At 45.9% G+C, this 16,748-nt stretch overlaps 1 protein-coding gene across 3 annotated transcripts; it reads left to right on the top strand.

Moving 5' to 3' along the window:
• Positions 1-519: 519 nt before the first annotated feature.
• On the top strand, positions 520-13,683 carry SEC11C (SEC11 homolog C, signal peptidase complex subunit). Of its 3 annotated transcripts, none has more exons than XM_081213229.1 (8): positions 520-661; positions 3,662-3,715; positions 7,738-7,847; positions 8,797-8,946; positions 10,099-10,218; positions 11,807-11,864; positions 12,328-12,404; positions 13,396-13,683. In XM_081213229.1, the coding sequence occupies exons 1-8, from the start codon at positions 623-625 to the stop codon at positions 13,433-13,435; spliced, it is 648 nt and encodes a 215-aa protein (XP_081069355.1). In that variant the 5' UTR covers positions 520-622; the 3' UTR covers positions 13,436-13,683. The 3 variants fall into 3 exon arrangements, with proteins under 3 accessions (XP_081069355.1, XP_081069354.1, XP_081069356.1); XM_081213228.1 differs by having other exon boundaries at positions 554-691; XM_081213230.1 differs by lacking the exon at positions 12,328-12,404 and having other exon boundaries at positions 559-691.
• Positions 13,684-16,748: the final 3,065 nt, after the last annotated feature.

Raw genomic sequence — 16,748 nt, 5'->3', positions numbered from 1 at the left:
TATCAAACGCCTTCTCACTAACCCCGCCTCCTCCACCAGCGTCATTCATATCCGTAACGCTGATTCTGAATCTTCAAATCTAACACGGCATCCTTCTTAGCCCCGCCTCCAAATCCCAGCAATGGCTCAGCTTACCACGCCTCTTTACCGCTCGATTACCTCTCTAAGCCCCGCCCCTTTCTTTCCCCCTCTCGCCAATGAACGACGTCCACGGTTTAACAGACTCTCTCGAATGCTTAGCCGTCCTAAGTACCGCCTGACGCGAGTATGCGAATCTGCTTCCCTCGAACCCGAGTCGAATTGGTTCAGCGCGGCGGCCCTGTATCGTGGCTGGTTTTGGTTTTTTAAAAATTAAAAAAATAAATAAGCCTCAACTCTCCTCCCTCCCTGTGACAAAAGATCGGTGCTTTCAGGCACTAGCGCGGCCGCCAAGACAGTAAACGGAAAGGGCCTCCTCCCCCTGCGCAGCTGCATTATGGGAGACGTGGTTCTCCAGTTCTCTTCTGCACCGGGATCGCAGCGAGAGGGGAAAGGGGTGGGACTACAATTCCCAGAAGCCTGCGCGAAAAAGCGTGAGCCCTGTGCCTTGTCCCACCTGGGCCAACTGCTCTGGGGAATGTGAATGGTCGGCGGCGGCGGAGGCAGGGAGGAGGCTGCTGCTGTGAGTAGAGGTCTCGCGAGCCCCTCTCAGGTGGGGCTCATTTGGGGAAGGGGGCTCTAGGGGAGGGGCTTCTTCCAGCAGAGCCTTAGCCCCCCTTGTTTGGCGACCCTCTTTACCTGCTGCTAGGAGGGGGGGCACACGCACAAATAGGGGGTCTAAAGGGTCTAATTGCCAGGTTGCAATTAAGTAGGCTTGCTTTTGGAACTCAGTGGAGGCTGGGGGCTCGCAGTCTTATATATCTATATTTGCACTGTTTTCAAAAACGAATTAATAATAATAATAATATTTAAATTACCAGTCGCTTTATTTTGCAACCTAAAGTTGGTCCTTGGGATAGCTCAGTCGGCAGAGCATGAAACTCTTAAATCTCAGGGTCGTGGGTTCGAGTCTCACATCGGGCAAAAGATTCCTGCATTGCAAGGACCAGCTGACCCTCGTGGTCCCCTTACAACGCTACTTTTCAAAATAAAAAAATTCCTTCCAGTAGCACCTTAAAGACCAGCTAAGTTAGTTCTTGGTATGAGCTTTCGTGTGCATGCACACTTCTTCAGATACACTTCTGTGTATCTGAAGAAGTGTGCATGCACACGAAAGCTCATACCAAGAACTAACTTAGTTGGTCTTTAAGGTGCTACTGGAAGGAATTTTTTTATTTTGACTATGGCAGACCAACACGGCTACCTATCTGCAACTGGAACGCTACTTTTGCATGATGCACCCCAAGCGTATATGGGGGTGGGGTGTTCCTTTCCCCTGCTCCTCCCCATGGTGCTTTGTTTTGGGCTGCCAGTTGGTTCTGACTCTCCGGCCTCATCGTATGGAGTCCGGACATCACCCTGCAACAAGGAGTGAGCAGGGAAGACTTTTGCAACTCATAGACTTGTAGGGGTAGAATGGGCCAGGAGGGTCATCTTGTCCAGCCCACTGCAGTGCAGGAATCTTTTGCCCAAGGTGTGTCTCGAATCCACATCCCTGAGATCGAAAGTCTCATGCTCTACCCTTTGCTCTTGGTCATTTTTCATTTCCTTCTATAGGAACAGCTCTGCTAGATCAGGCCAGCGGCCATCCAGTCCTGCAGCTCGTTTTCACATTGTCCAACCAGATTCCTGTGGGAAACCAGGGAGCCGAACCATGAGCACAAGAGTATTCTCTCTTCCTGTGGTTTCCAGTAGCTGCATTACTTCCTCCACCTGTGGAGGTGAAGCATAACTATGGTGGCCAATAGGAATTGATAGCTCTTTCCTCCACGGATTTTTCCCCCAATCCTCTTTTAAAGCCATCCAAATTTGTGGCATCCCTGTCTCTTGGGGGACACTGGAGGACATTGTTCATGCCACCCCCTCTCTTGCCACACGCTGCTGCAAGGGTGTAAAGGCTGAAGAATACCTAGTGTGGTTTGAGAGGCATCAGATAGGCATCCTTGAACTGTTAGTCTTGCAAACTTTGATGTGTGAGCCCAGAGTGATTTCCGCTGCAGTTCTCTGCTGCTAAGTTAAAATGTTGGAAAGTGTGTGCTAACTTCTCAGATTATAAGGACAGGGGAGGCCAGAGCTTAGTGGTAGAGCATGTGTGTTGCAGGCAGATGGTTTCTGGTTCAGTCCTTGGCATCTTCAGACAAAAGGAGCTTAAATAACAGGTCTGGGGGAAACCCCTGTTGAGCTGCTGTCAGACTTCTTAATACTGTCCTAGGCTGACTAAGCATCTCCAGTTAAGATACGCCAAACCTGGGAAATTGAAATGAATCTGCATTTTGTACTACATGCAAGGTGTATTACTCTTTTGTAGTAATTTTGGAAGCAGATATTGTGTGATTTGTGAGGTTTTCATACATATATCTGTTGAACAGTATGAAGTTCTGGTTCCTTAGCAACCCTCCTGCCTTGCTGGCCTGGTGTCATGTTAAGTAACATGAAATGCTTCTGTCAAAAAGCAAACACTTAAAGAAAATATAGTTGCTTCTATAGGGGAAGTGTAGTAGTTAAGAAACTGAGTTATGAATTGGGAAGCCTGTGGTTTGAATCTCGCCTCTGCCACGCTGGTGTCCTTCCAGATGTGCCATACTACAACTCCCAACAGCCATGCTCACTGTGCCTGATGGGAGTTGTAGTCTAACACATCTGGAAGGGCACCAGGATGGTGAAGACTAGCATAGGTGGTCTACAGTATGAGGGCTAACGATACAAGATTCCCTGAAAGGTAAGTCAATAAGTATTGCAGCTAGATAATGCACGTGAAGCCCTTTGAGCAGTTGAAAGCAACAATTTATTAAAGTTGGCTAGGGGTGTATTTGAAGGCTGGGGAAGCTGTGGCCCTCCATGTTGTTGGACTACAACTCCCATCATCCTTGACCATTTGCCATGCTGGTTGATGGGAGTTGGTGTCCAACAAGATTTGGAAGGCCAAAGGTTACATATTCTTGTCCTAAGTCTCTCCATACAATTGATACCAGAACGAGGGTTGCAGTTCAGTGTTCACTACAACCTAACCATACTTTTTGCCCACATCCTTTCTGTGAAAGATACACCTGGTAGAATTCACAGCTTTGCACTTCAACCTAGTTTAAGAAAAGGGGACACGGGTGGCGCTGTGGTCTAAACCACTGAACCTCTTGGGCTTGCCAATCCAAAGGTTGGTGGTTCGAATCCCCGCAATGGGGTGAGCTCCCGTTGCTCTGTCCCAGCTCCTGCCAACCTAGCAGTTCAAAAGCACAACAGTGCAAGTAGATAAATAGGTACTGCTGTGGCGGGAAGGTAAACGGCATTTCCATGTGCTCTGGCTTCCATCACAATGTTCTCTTGTGCCAGAATCGGTTTAGTCATGCTGGCCACATGACCCGGACAAATGCCAGCTCCCTTGGCCTGAAGCAAGATGAGAGCCGCACCTCATAGTCGCTTTTCACCGGACTTAACCGTCCAGGGGTCCTTTACCTTTTACCTTACCTTACCTAGTTTAAGAATAACATTTCTCTCTCCTTCTCTCTTTCTGTTATTGGCTCCTCAGAAAGCTGCAGCCATGGATATATTTGGTGACCTGCGGCGAATGAACAAGCGCCAGGTAATAGAAAAGCACAATTACAGTTTGTCTTGTTGCCTGCAAGACCTATATATGTATAAACCTTTATAAAAGCAGTTGCATATTTAAAAACAGAAGGCCATCCAACCTCTGTTTAAAAACCTCTTTGGGAGGTTGTAGACTTTCCTTCATTGGAGGTTTTTAAACGGAGGTTGGGTCTATCAGGGATTCTTTAGTTGTGATTTCTGTCTTGCTGGCGGTTCATGATGTTTGGGTTATTCCTTCCGAGAAACTGAGTACAGCTGGCTTAAACTGGTTCTGTTATCTCTTCTTTCACGGTCATGCTGACTATAATAATAGGCCAGAAGGAGCCTGGGCTTCACGTCCTCTTTCAAGCTCTTTTCCTTCTGTTGTTGTGTTCTGTATACAGTGTTAAGGTTTAGTCTTATTTTAAGTTTAAGTTAAGTCTGTTGCAACTGGATTTACTATGGACAGGGCCAACCCTGAATGTATTGGATTTGTGACCATTATGCTCATTTGCCTTCAGTAGCAGTAATGCTCTGCTGGATGAAATACAATTGCCTCTGGTCTGTTTTCTGAGAATCCTGCAACGTGTTTAAGTTGTTACTCGGCTAACTATACAAATATATGTATTCCAAACTATACATTGGATTCTAGTCTGGATCAATATTGAGCAGAATTCCATGGTAGGCTTCTCATTCTGGAAAACAAGAGCTGAAAAGGGTTTGTTTTTCTACTCTTCAGAGTTCCAGTTTCTTTCCTTTCATCCTCCATATTTAAAATTGGTGGGGTTGTGTGTCTGTTTCTCCTCACAGCTGCCCCAAAGCGTCTTAGGAGCAAATAAATGCAGACCCCCCCCCCTTTCGTCATACAGGATGCTGAGAGATAAAATAAGGAAGCCTGGAAGTGCTTGAGAGGAGAATGTTTTGATGGAGGAGAGTTGTCTTGAATGAATGTAACTGTGCCCCTGAAGGACCAGGTGCGCAGCCTGGGAGTCATTTTGGACTCACAGCTGTCCATGGAGGCGCAGGTTAACTTTGTGTCCAGGGCAGCTGTCTACCAGCTCCACCTGGTACACAGGCTAAGACCCTACCTGCCCGCGGACTGTCTCCCCAGAGTGGTGCATGCTCTAGTTATCTCACGCTTGGACTACTGCAACGCGCTCTACGTGGGGCTACCTTTGAAGGTGACCCGGAAACTGCAATTAATCCAGAATGCGGCAGCTAGACTGGTGACTGGGAGTGGCCGCCGGGACCACATAACACCGGTTCTGAGAGATCTGTATTGGCTCCCAGTACGTTTCCGAGCACGATTCAAAGTGTTGGTGCTGACCTTTAAAGCCCTAAACGGCCTCGGTCCTTTATACCTGAAGGAGCGTCTCCACCCCCATCGTTCAGCCCGGACACTGAGATCCAGCGCCGAGGGCCTTCTGGTGGTTCCCTCATTGCGAGAAGTGAGGCTACAGGGAACCAGACAGAGGGCCTTCTCGGTAGTGGCGCCCGCCCTGTGGAACGCCCTCCCATCAGATGTCAAAGAGATAAATAATTACCTGACATTCAGAAGACATCTTAAGGCAGCCCTGTTCAGGAAAGTTTTTAATATGTAACGCTGTACTGTTTTTAACACTGATTGGGAGCTGCCCAGAGTGGCTGGGGAAACTCAGCCAGATGGGTGGGGTATAAATAATAATAAATTATTATTATTATTATTATTATTATTATTATTATTATTATTATTATGGGTTGTGTGCAAAGAGGATGTAGAACACAGCTTTTCCTTTTTTTTACATTTCCGGTCTCTCTTCGGGTGGGTGGGTGATTGATGAAAGGATGATTCATCCAACCCAATTGATGTCTTAAGAATGTAAGTCAAGTGGAGCTTCCTTTTTGAGGTTAAGCAGTTATGACACTTCTTCCACCACCTGCCCAGCATATAATCCAAGTGTACATTTCACTCCCCACGTCTTGGCTGGAGCTTTTTGTCAGCTTTGTGGCGTCATGGGGAATGTGGGGTGAGCCTGTTTGCATGACTATTTCACTGCATGTCAAAATCACAGATCCACTTGAGCACCTAGTCTAGGGAAGGACTAACTTATAGGAACACCAAGTCAGGCTTCTGCACCATTGAACTTAGTATTATCTACACTGACCAGCAGCAGCTGGCCAGAGTTCCAGTAGGGACATTCCCAGCTTTCCCTGGACATGTCAGGAATTGAACTGGGCTGTTCCAAATAATGTTTGTATTTGACTAAGCTGTGCTCAGGATAGAACCATTGAAAGTGAATGGACCTCAGTTAGTCATCTCCATTAATTTCAGTGGACGGTATCTTAGAGGGTGCAACAGTCAATTTAACCCACAAGTAGGAATGAGCATATAAGCAGCAGATAACAGTAAATAAATGAACATTTGAGACAAAAATGGGTGAAATAAAAGACTACCTAGAATGCCAGGGAGAGATGGACTGGGAAGTCTGAGGATAAGGGATAAATGATGGATATTGTATGATGTATATATAAGTTGTAAAAATGCATAAGCAACAAAAACCGATAATTTCAATGGACGCTGTCAGTATGAAGTACTTCTGCTAGTGCAAGCTTTTCTTCTTGCGCAACAGAACTTTCTCTCCCCCTCCTCTCTTGGAGCCCTCACCAGATTTGCTCTGGAGGGTTGGGGGTAACTTCAAGAACAGTTTTTTTGGGGGGGCGGCGGCGTATGGGCAGAGGAGAAGGGAAGGTTCAGTTGTTCAGGCCCAAGTCCTTCTGCTAACGGAACTAATTCACTAGACGCCACCCAATGGGTGGTTTTATATTGATTGATTATTTAATTTCTATACCATTCAATATATTTTTAATCTCTCTAAGCGGTGGTACTCAAAAAACTGAAGCAGCAACAGACATCATAAACAAAATATTACAAAAGCACACAGTTACATATAAAAATGTAACATTAATAAACAGTTTTATCTATAAATCAATATCCATTCATTTTCCTCCCTTTCAGCCACCATATTCTCACCCAGGGTCCAAACAAACCCTACCTAGCTCAGCTGCTTTTTATTGTGTTGTGTTTTTCTCTCTCTCTGTATTTTTTTTAAAAAAATACTGTTATTATTTTAACTTTTGTGAGCAGAGTACATATGTTTTTGGGTGACTACAATAAATCATGGAGGGTGAAGGTAAAAAAATGTTCTAATTTCTCTCCCCCCCACCCCCAGCCTCTGCCTTTGAACAATTTTACCTGTTCTGAAAGAAGCCAGGAAATGAGGCCATCCTTTGGGTTCCTTTTGAGCACTGTACAGCTGCCTTGTGCAGGCAGGTGAAATCGGAGTGCCCTACTTTCCCCTCTGCATTGATCTACTTTCCCCCTCTCTGGTGAGGGCGGCAGTGTTGTGGTCAGTGCACCCCTCTTCCCGGCAGTCTGTTTTTGATTGCCCTGTTTTGTGCAACCCCACCAAGCCGCCTGTTATAAAGGCACAGCGCCCTGGGGAGCCTTCACCTCTGTCGAAGAAGCTCAACGTGTGTCTGTTGAAGATAAAAAGACCCTACCGTATTTACATCTCAGAATGTGCCTCCCCTTTCCTTCCTGGAAGCAAACAATCTCGACCGTTAATAGGTTTCTGCATTGGTTTGGTTCTTTCAAGACTAGCAGCTGTGGCCATTTATGTTTCTGTGCAGTATAATAATCTCTCCCCCTCCCCAAACATAGAAGTGGGGGTCACCATGACTTGTAGAGCTATAAAAGCACAAATGTGGGTTACTGGAGTCCAGTCTTATCAGGAGATTCCCTCGCCCTGGCGCCTCCTTTCACACTTGCTTCCTCGTTCCTTAAAAGTGTTTTTGCTGTGCCATTCCCACCCAAGCTAGTTTCCCCAGCTCTGGAGCTGGAGCAATCCCTCTTAAGCCCAGTGCATTCTGTGCTAGTGCAGACTGTGCTGCTATAACGTCAGGAAATGAGAACCCTGCTGGCATCTGTTGGCTTGCTCTCTTAATCGCAGGTTTTTGATCTGCTGTTTCCACTTATCACAGCTCTTCCCTTCCTTACAGCTCTATTACCAAGTCTTAAATTTTGCCATGATTGTGTCTTCGGCGCTGATGATATGGAAAGGCCTTATTGTTATCACTGGGAGTGAGAGTCCTATCGTTGTAGTGCTCAGGTATGCCTATGTTAAACCAAATCTGTTGCTGGGTTAGCGAGTGACCCATAGCTTATGCCCCATTCCGCTCCTAAAATAGTATCTGCAGATCTTGGAAGGAGACCAGGATGTGTGGTTTCTGCAACTGTTGTCTGTCTGATGTATATCCCTAGTTAAGCTTATTCAACCTGTGCATCATGTACCACTAAAAAAAAAAGGCCCAAAATTATTTACAACCAAAGTAAAAAGTACAATAAAAATCACATAAGCTTGATTAAAAACAGATTTAGCCCCTGCCTATGGAATGCTCTCACTCAGTCATTTTATTTGTACGTTGCCTTTCCAGAGTTAAAACCATGTTCAAGGCGGCTTGCAACATATAAAAAAATACACAACTGCAAACACAACAAAAGTAGTAATAAACAATAAATGTAACATCAAGATGTACACAACCAAACTGAGCAATTTGCACCTAATTTTTTTATTTAAACGAAATAAATATGCAAAAAAATTAACAGCAGCACTCCCCCCCCCCAACAAAGACCCCAAACAACACTGCAGCCCAAGAGTCTGTTCAGCAGCCTCAGCTTTTGTAGCTGGAGTCAGTCAGGGCGCCCCCCCCCAAGCCAGGTGGGAAAAGTCCTGCAAGGCAGGGAGCAGGTTGAGCAAGGATTCCAAGTCTCGCAGCCAAGGGAGGCCTGCCAGACACCAACCCTTGTCGTCATTTCATTTCCAGGCAAATACATTTGAAATGGATTTGGCATTGTGGGATATAGTGCATCTTGGAATGTGAAATACGTCACCTGTCGAATATCAGGGTATGGCTTCAATAGCCTGTGAACATAACTGATTTTTCTTCAGTTACCACTGTAATAGTAATTTTTAAAGAAGAAAACTAGTACCAAGCTTCCTCCCTGACAGAAGAATGATACTGACTCTTTAATTCCTGTTTCTCTTCTTTCCTTTATAGTGGCAGCATGGAGCCAGCCTTCCACAGAGGAGATCTGCTGTTCTTAACAAACTTCCGGGACGACCCCATCAGGGCCGGGGAAATAGTGGTTTTTAAAGTCGAAGGCAGAGATATTCCGATTGTACACAGAGTAATCAAAGTTCACGAAAAGTAATGGCAAAAACAATTCAGTGCTGTCACTGGTGTAGTCATCTTGCTTGGCTGTTAGAATGCAGAATGCTTAGAAGGAATGGAGATTTGCATTTGAAGTGAAATTGGGAGGGTGAACTGGGCAGGAAACACTTGGGCTAAATGTACATTCCTTAATTTAAAAAAGGACGTATTTGGTGCATATATGTATTGAATGAGTGCTGTCAATGCAGTCATCCTCAGCTCTCCAAATTATTGGGTTTCGAAAGCACCTGCAGTACTTTCTTTCACTCTGCAGCTGTTCAACCGCTTTTTAAAACACCAGCTCCATAAAGTGGTTTATCACAGAGGACTGCAGACGAAGGGGTTCCTTAATGCAAATGTGCAAGCTCTGGGAAAGAAGGTCATGGCCCTTTTGCTCATCTCCAGGCATTCTGCTGCTGCCCTGTACTGAGCTAAGCCATGGCTTGGCTTAGTGTGTGCTTCAAACCCGGGCTTGTGCTCCAGACTTAATCACGAGCTGAAACCAATGTTAGGAACATAGGAGTCTGCCTTACACCAAGTCAGACTATTGGTCCATCTAGCAGACTTAATCTACACTGACTAGCAGCAGGTGCTGAGGGGTTCAGCCAGGGAGTTTGCCCCTGTGGTTTGCACCACCAGACCTTTTGGATCACAGCTTCCCTCTGCCCCAGCCAGCATGACCAGTGATCAGGAATTATGGGAGTTGTGGTTAAAAGATACCTGGGCAGAACACAATCCCAGGCTTCTGCCTCTAGCCCAGAGAATGTAAGTCTGGTTGCTATTCCCTCAAAGCTTTTCTGAATTGAAACAACCTCTTTCTTGGACCCCAGATTTCTTGTTACTTTCCCATGTTCAGGTGCCTGTTTTCCAGATCAAGAAACACCCTTATTTCTCTTTAATCACATTAGGGCAGGCATCTAGTAACTAAACAGATAACTCTTTGTTTTGCCCAAAGTAAATTATTAACAGCCCGGGGAGAAATAGGTGCTTAGATCTGTCAGTAAGAGTCAGAAATGAAGGTCTCGATATTTATTAAAAGGCAGCAGGAAGGGCAGATTGGTACCTTATCCGTTCTGTTTTGCAAACATTCTAATGGGCGGCTTCCAGGTGTGGCTCCACAATGCGTTTGCCGTCTTGTTGTTTTGGCAGGGAAAACGGCAACATCAAATTTCTGACCAAGGGCGACAATAACGAAGTTGACGACAGAGGCTTGTACAAAGAAGGCCAGAACTGGCTTGAGAAGAAGGACGTTGTTGGCAGGGCACGAGGGTGAGTGTGGCTGCAGGGTGGGCTGTGCTGCCCCTGAAATGAAGGGTAATAGGTGGGTGACTTTTGAAAGCAGGGCTGAAGCAAACCTCTTTAGCAGGAGTGGGAAGGCTTTTTCAGATCACAGACCCCGTTCCTTTCTGGGCTACTACCTGGGGGCAGGCAGGACCCGGAAGAAAAAGCGGTCAGAGCAAAAAGTGTATTTTTTTATCATTGTACGAAGGTCTAGTTTCTACAACAGGAGTCGGCAACCGTTTTCAGCTGTGGGCCGGTCCACTGTCCCTTAGACCGTGTGGTGGGCCGGACCATTTTTTTTTGGGGGGAGGAGAACGAATTCCTATGCCCCACAAATAACCCAGAGATGCATTTTAAATAATAGGACACATTCTACTCATGTAAAAACACGCTGATTCCTGGACCATCTGCGGGCTGGATTGAGAAGACGGTAGGGCCACATCCAGCCCCCGGGCCTTAGGTTGCCTACCCCTGTTCTACACCCTCACATGCCCCTCTCCCTCCTGCACCCAGTCAAGCAAGAGGCATTATCAGCATTCACAGACTTAATTTCAGCGAGGGAAAAATACTCGGGGAGGGTTCAAAGCAGGGCTGGTAAGGAGAGCAGCCTGGGGATTTCCCTGAGGGTCAGGTAGAAAGGCCTGGAGGGCTGCATCTTCCTTCCCACCCCTGCTGCAGAGGCATTCTGTGTAGACTCAGAATGGACCTCTTAGGGTCATCTAGTCCAACCCCCTGCGATGCAGGAATCTCAACTAAAGCATCTGTGGCAGGTGGTCACCCAATCTCTGCTTAAAAACCTCCAAGGAAGGAGAGTCCATCACCTTCCAAGGGCTCTTACGGTCAGAGACTTCCTCCTGATGTTGAGTTGGAATCTCCTTTCTTGTGACTTGAAGCCATGGGTTCGAGTCCTGCCCTCCAGGGCAGGAGAAAACCAGCGCTTGCTCTCCATCTTCCATGTGACAGTCTTTTAAGATATTTGAAGGTAGCTGTCCTCTCTCCTCCCAGTCTCCTCTTTTCCAGGCTAAACATACTGAGTGGACTGTTTCCCCCCCCCCCCCCCCCGTGTCAGATTTTCGGATTTCTGTGAAAAAAAATCTTTCCATGCCAGCATTAGTGAGTCTTAATTGCACCGCCGTATTTTCCTTTGCCCGCGAATACTCCGCTCTCATTTGCACCTCGCAAAGCTTTCTGCAGTGCTACATAAACTATTATCTGTCTTGTGTGCATTTATTTTGCTCAAAACACCGCTTGTCTCTCTGGAGGGAGGATGTGGGCTGTTCTGGGCCAACTGAACCCTGACTTCCCGGCCATTACATACATTCAAATGGACTGTTCGTTTTCAGCCTTTATTTATTCTACTTCTATCAGTTTTAGCCATCAGATTCTCAAACTATACTAGCCAAAAGGGCTAGAAACCTTTTTCTCCTTTAATGGTGAATTCTGATATTTGAAGCTCCTGGGGCTTGTACCTGGTCTGGCTTAAATATAAAAATAAAAATAAAAGCATAAAATGCTACATTAAGTCAGGCTATTTTGAAATGACTTTATGCTATTCTGTTTAACCTCCACGAATCAGGTTTTTGCCGTATGTTGGAATGGTGACCATAATCATGAATGACTATCCAAAATTTAAGGTAAGTAAAGATTTAACTTTGGGGCCAATAACTTTTTCGGCAAAGAAGCAATTCTTTCGCCAACCAGTCTGCAAACTTGCATGAACAGATTCCCTGGTAGAGAGAAGATTGTGCTTGGAAGATTTTATCACGCCTACTTCCTTTTGCCACTAAAGGCTCATGTTTCAGATATGGGATAATTTTGGTCTGCACACAGTGGGCTCAATGCATTGGCATATTTATTTCATAAAATTTTTACACCGCTTGATGTTAAATAAGAAAAACCAAATGCTGATGCAGTGACAGCCAGTATCATTAAAGTGAATGGGAATTGCACAGAACTACCAGTCGTCTGTTGTGTAGCTCCCATTAATTTCAGTGGAGTTTGTGAAGCAGAGGTCCCTAGCACCCGACTGTCAATGTACAAAGCCTCAATTCCCTGATTTTTTAAAACTATACTCAAGGAAATGTTCGCCTTATGCAGATATCATTCCCGTTTCATATTTCTGAGGGCAGCATCTTGCTTTGCATCAAGGATCATGCTGGAGAATTTTTGCGAGCGTGAGTATTCAAATAGAGCAGTGTTTTTATTTTTCCTGTTCTCAATACGCCACAGAGAAAACTATCCATGTGTCACATTTACAAATAAGCTTTTTATTCTTTTTTGTTTTGCTCAACAGAATGTTTTTAAATTCCCAACAATGTTGCTATAGGCAGTATTAAAATAAACCTTGCTTTTGTATAGCTGTAGATATAATTTCCACACATAATTAGTCATGCGGTAATACTGTGCGTTCTGTGACTCCGTTAGATTTCAGTTTTAATCATTATTTGAAACACACCAAGGGTCAAATATTAGATCTCTAATCAAGTAAGAATACATCTACATGCATAAGTATATGCACTCTTATTCAGAGCCCCATGTGCCCTCCAGTGGCGCCCAGAATTCCTGCTCCGTTCACTTCAGTCATGAGTGCAGCTTCACTCACACATAGGGATGTACATAGAGTCCAGGTTTATACATAATTGGAAGCCATAGTTCATTTAACCAGCCATGAATGAAATACATTGCTTCTCCAAAGTTAGTCTGTTTCCAGCTTCTTTGTAGTTTAGTGAGCATCTGGTGGTTGAATCACTTTTAGGGATGGGTTCACACATAACACCAAACCATAGCTTTTTAAAAAACCAAACCAAACCCAAGGTTCATGGTTGCAGTTTGTGGTTTGTTGGCAGTGAACAAACCATAGTTAAGCTTTGGGCAGGATTTGCACATAATGCTGAACCATGGTTTAATAGACCATGGAATGGTAAACCATGGTTTAGTGTTATGTGTGAACCAGGCAAGAGTGAATTACTCCACTGGAAGGGATATTGGCCAGTCAGGAATCCACGTTCGTTCACATTGCAGACAATTTCGACCTATCCTTTGCTTTTTAGAAACTGGTGCCAGTACTATATTGAAAACTTATTCTGAAACAGGATCTGATTTTTGACATCTGAGATGCAAAGAGTTATGTTAGATACCAAAGTAATCTATATGTTTTGTTTGCAGTACGCTCTCCTGGCTGTCATGGGCGCGTATGTCCTCCTGAAACGAGAATCATAAAAGACTGAACATGGAACTGCCTTGCGCAACTCTTGAGCGTAGATATACAAAGAGATACTAATATATTTGAACCGTCCCTGTGTCTGTACAAAATATTTCATGGTCCGCAGACAATACTGTCCCAATGAATTTTCCTGTCCGTGCCACTATCTTAAAAACCCATTTTGTGTGTGCATAAGTCCTACTGGTTGCATCTGAATGAACCTCTAAGTGTTCTTACAACTGGATCACAAACACTGTCCACTGGTATTTTGTTTACAATATTGTTTTGAGTTTCTTCATGTTTTCACGGTTGCTTTTCAGCAAGGCATATAAATGGGCAGAATGACTGGGAGGGAGGGTTCAATATCATGGAAATTTCAGCGCTCAGGGTGGGGCAGGGGGCTGGTTAAACGTTCCAGAACTAGGCCAAACATCTAGGTGAAACAGATCTTCACTGCATGGATATGGTTGCTTGGAAGCATTTTAGACAATAACTCAATGGCGTTTGAGTCTTGAGTTCCCTTTGGTTATATCTTAGCTAAGAAGCCCATTGATGAAGTTCTCCCTGTGCCGTTTCAGCCCTGTTTCACTAGTTCATTCTTGTAAGTAGGTTCACCAAGTATTCCAGCATCCTATCACAATTCTTCTGATTATATATCTAGTGGCTCGTTTGTGAGAGGAGACTTTTCTGTCGCAAAATTCTACTGCTGGACTGGGCTTGTCTGAGAAGAGCAGGTTAAGTTGACAATCTTCGCTCTTGGTGGCTTGAGATGAGCTTGTGTTATTCTCCCATAGACGAGGAAGAGCCCCCTGCAGATTCATCAAGGTGGTTCTGCTCCTCCCTGGGTAGCGCAGTCATCTGCATCCTTCTGCCCACGAGAACTTGGACCACACACAAGGTGCAGATGCATGAGAAAATTGTCACCAGTAACCAACCAGGAACATTCCTGTGTTTGAAGACACCCACACTGCCTTGTGTGAATTAGCAACAGATGCAGCTCACGTCTTGCAGTCTGTCATCCACGAGATCTGGAAGACGGAGCAGGTCCACTGAAGCCTGCTGAGAAGCTGATGTGGCATCCCAGGATTTCAGTGTACATCACTGATCTCTCCTTCCCCCAGGAGTAAAGCACTGGGTGAGGAGGATCACAATACCTGCTTACTAAACAACCCAGAAACACCACATTCTGAGCTACATGACATGCAGTTGTGCACATGTGTACATCTTCTGCAGACTTGCTATTTCTCTCAGGAGCTGCTTCTTGGGGTAGGGGGAAGGAATCCCATAGTTTGGAGGACACTCCAAGGCCCAACTCTTGAGAAAAACCTGGATTGGGACCAACCAAAATGTGGGGAACTTTTGGGTCACCTGGAACTCTTGGTTAGGCGAGATGTCACCCAAAACTAGGTGGTAGGATTGAGTTGGAAAGGAAAGGCAAAATGTCGTATCCACGAGGTAAAATAAAAGGCATTACCCAACCAAGTTTTTCTCTTATGGACCAAAACTTTGGCTTTATAGTGTGGAAAGTGATGCTGAGGTACCGTATTTTTCGTCTCATAGGACGCTCCGTCCCATAGGACGCACCTAGTTTTTTGGGGGGGAAATAAAGGAAATTTTCCCCCTTTATTTCCCCCCCAAACCCAGGTCGGGGAACAGCGGTATGGCGGCGCTGCGCCTCCCCGCTGTCCCCCGAGCTTGTGGGGCTGGCCGATGTCTGCCCAGCGCGCGGGGTGCTCTGCTTAATGGCACCCCACACGCCGGGCGGCAGGCTGCTATCCGCAGCGTGGGGAGCCCTGCGGGAACTCCTGCAGGGCTCCCGACGCTGCGGATGTCTGCCTGGCGCGAGGGGCGCTCTGCTTCAGGGCGCCACTCGTGCCAGGTGGCAGGCTGCTATCCACAGTGTGGGGAGCCCTGCGGGAGTTCCCAGGAACTCCCGCAGGCTCCCCAGGCTTGCTGATAGCTTCCTGAAGCCTGGAGAGCGAGAGGGGTCGGTGCGCACCAACCCCTCTCGCTCTCCAAGCTTCAGCAAAAGCCTGTATTCGCCCCATAGGACGCACACAGATTTCCCCTTCATTTTTGGAGGGGGAAAAGTGCGTCCTATAGGGCGAAAAATACGGTATGAGTATTATGGATTGCTCCAAGATTCACCTGTAGAAATTAATAGACCTGCAGAAATGTAGCATAAAGAGCTTTCTTGTGGGTGATTTTGAGCCTGTCCAACAGTTGTGGCTTGTTCCAAATCTCTCCCGGAAAATGGCATTTTGTATCGGTGCTCAGAATCTCCGATTGTTCACATTCTCCCACTCCTGCCCATTTTTGGCTTTTTACGATCCCTTCATGGCCTTAGAGAAGTCACTTTAACAATGTGAATAATATTTGTGTGTGTGTGGTTTTTTTTTAAATTCTTGAAGAATACTTTTGCCTTTCTGCATAATCACGGTTATAAATGTTGTCCGCTCTATGAATCTGCCTGCCTTTAAAAGTAAAGAAAGTTCACTGTTACGAAGATTTGTGACATCTGTGTGAAAGGACCTACAGAAAAGCGTTAAGTGAAAAGTGGAAGTTCAGCTGGGTCTTTGGGACATGGGACACAATAAATGTGGTGGCCCCGAAAACATCTCATTCATTTGTCTTATCATGCTATGCAATAATATCATTAAAGACTTGCTGTCTTGGTCTATGACTCACTGTGGTTATTCCCTCCACCCCCATTTCCTCTGGAGTCATCTCTGCTTAGCTCTTTATGGTTGTTGATGATGGTGATGATTCAAAAAGAAACCCAGTTACAGCCCCTTTACCCTCCTCCCCTTTCTGTACTTTTAGGCCGGGGGGGACGGGACAGAAGAGTCTTGCTTGTGGACTCCCCTTGAGTACATGGTTGACCACTGTGACACCAGAATACTGGACGAGACGGGCCTTTGGTCTGGATCCAGTAGGGTTCTTCTTATTGTTGATTCATATAATTGTAGAGTTGGAAGGGACCCCAAGGGTCATCTAGTCCAACCCCCTGCAATGCAGGAATCTCAGCTAAATCATCTGTCATGGTCTGGTTCACGGGCAATCGAAGTCCTGGCAGGGGACGTCAGGACCGGGGGCAAGATGGCGGGGTGGGAGCAGGAACGGGGGTCAGGAAGCCAAGAGTCCGAGGGTGAGGAAGCAAGGAGTCATGAAGTCAGGGGTCCGAGGATCAAGAAGCAAGGAGTCACGAAGTCAGGGGTCCGAGGATCAAGAAGCAAGGAGTCACGAAGTCAGGGGTCCGAGGATCAAGAAGCAGGCAGTCAAGAAGCTGAGGTTCAAGGATCAGGAAGCAAGAAGC

This window comes from Podarcis bocagei (genome assembly GCF_964188305.1).
Source record: "Podarcis bocagei genome assembly, chromosome: 11".
Lineage (NCBI taxonomy): Eukaryota > Metazoa > Chordata > Lepidosauria > Squamata > Lacertidae > Podarcis > Podarcis bocagei.
Note: the sequence above shows the minus strand (reverse complement) of the source record. Positions and strands in the feature narration are given on the sequence as shown.

What these genes read in the sequence shown, in the direction of transcription:
- SEC11C (XM_081213228.1), top strand. Translation starts at nt 623, where the DNA reads ATGGTCGGCGGCGGCGGAGGCAGGGAGGAGGCTGCTGCTGTGAGTAGA. An exon ending in CCTATCGTTGTAGTGCTCAG is followed by an intron (nt 7,848 to 8,796) that starts GTATGCCTATGT and finishes TTTCCTTTATAG; the next exon opens with TGGCAGCATGGAGCCAGCCT. An exon ending in GTTGTTGGCAGGGCACGAGG is followed by an intron (nt 10,219 to 11,806) that starts GTGAGTGTGGCT and finishes TCCACGAATCAG; the next exon opens with GTTTTTGCCGTATGTTGGAA.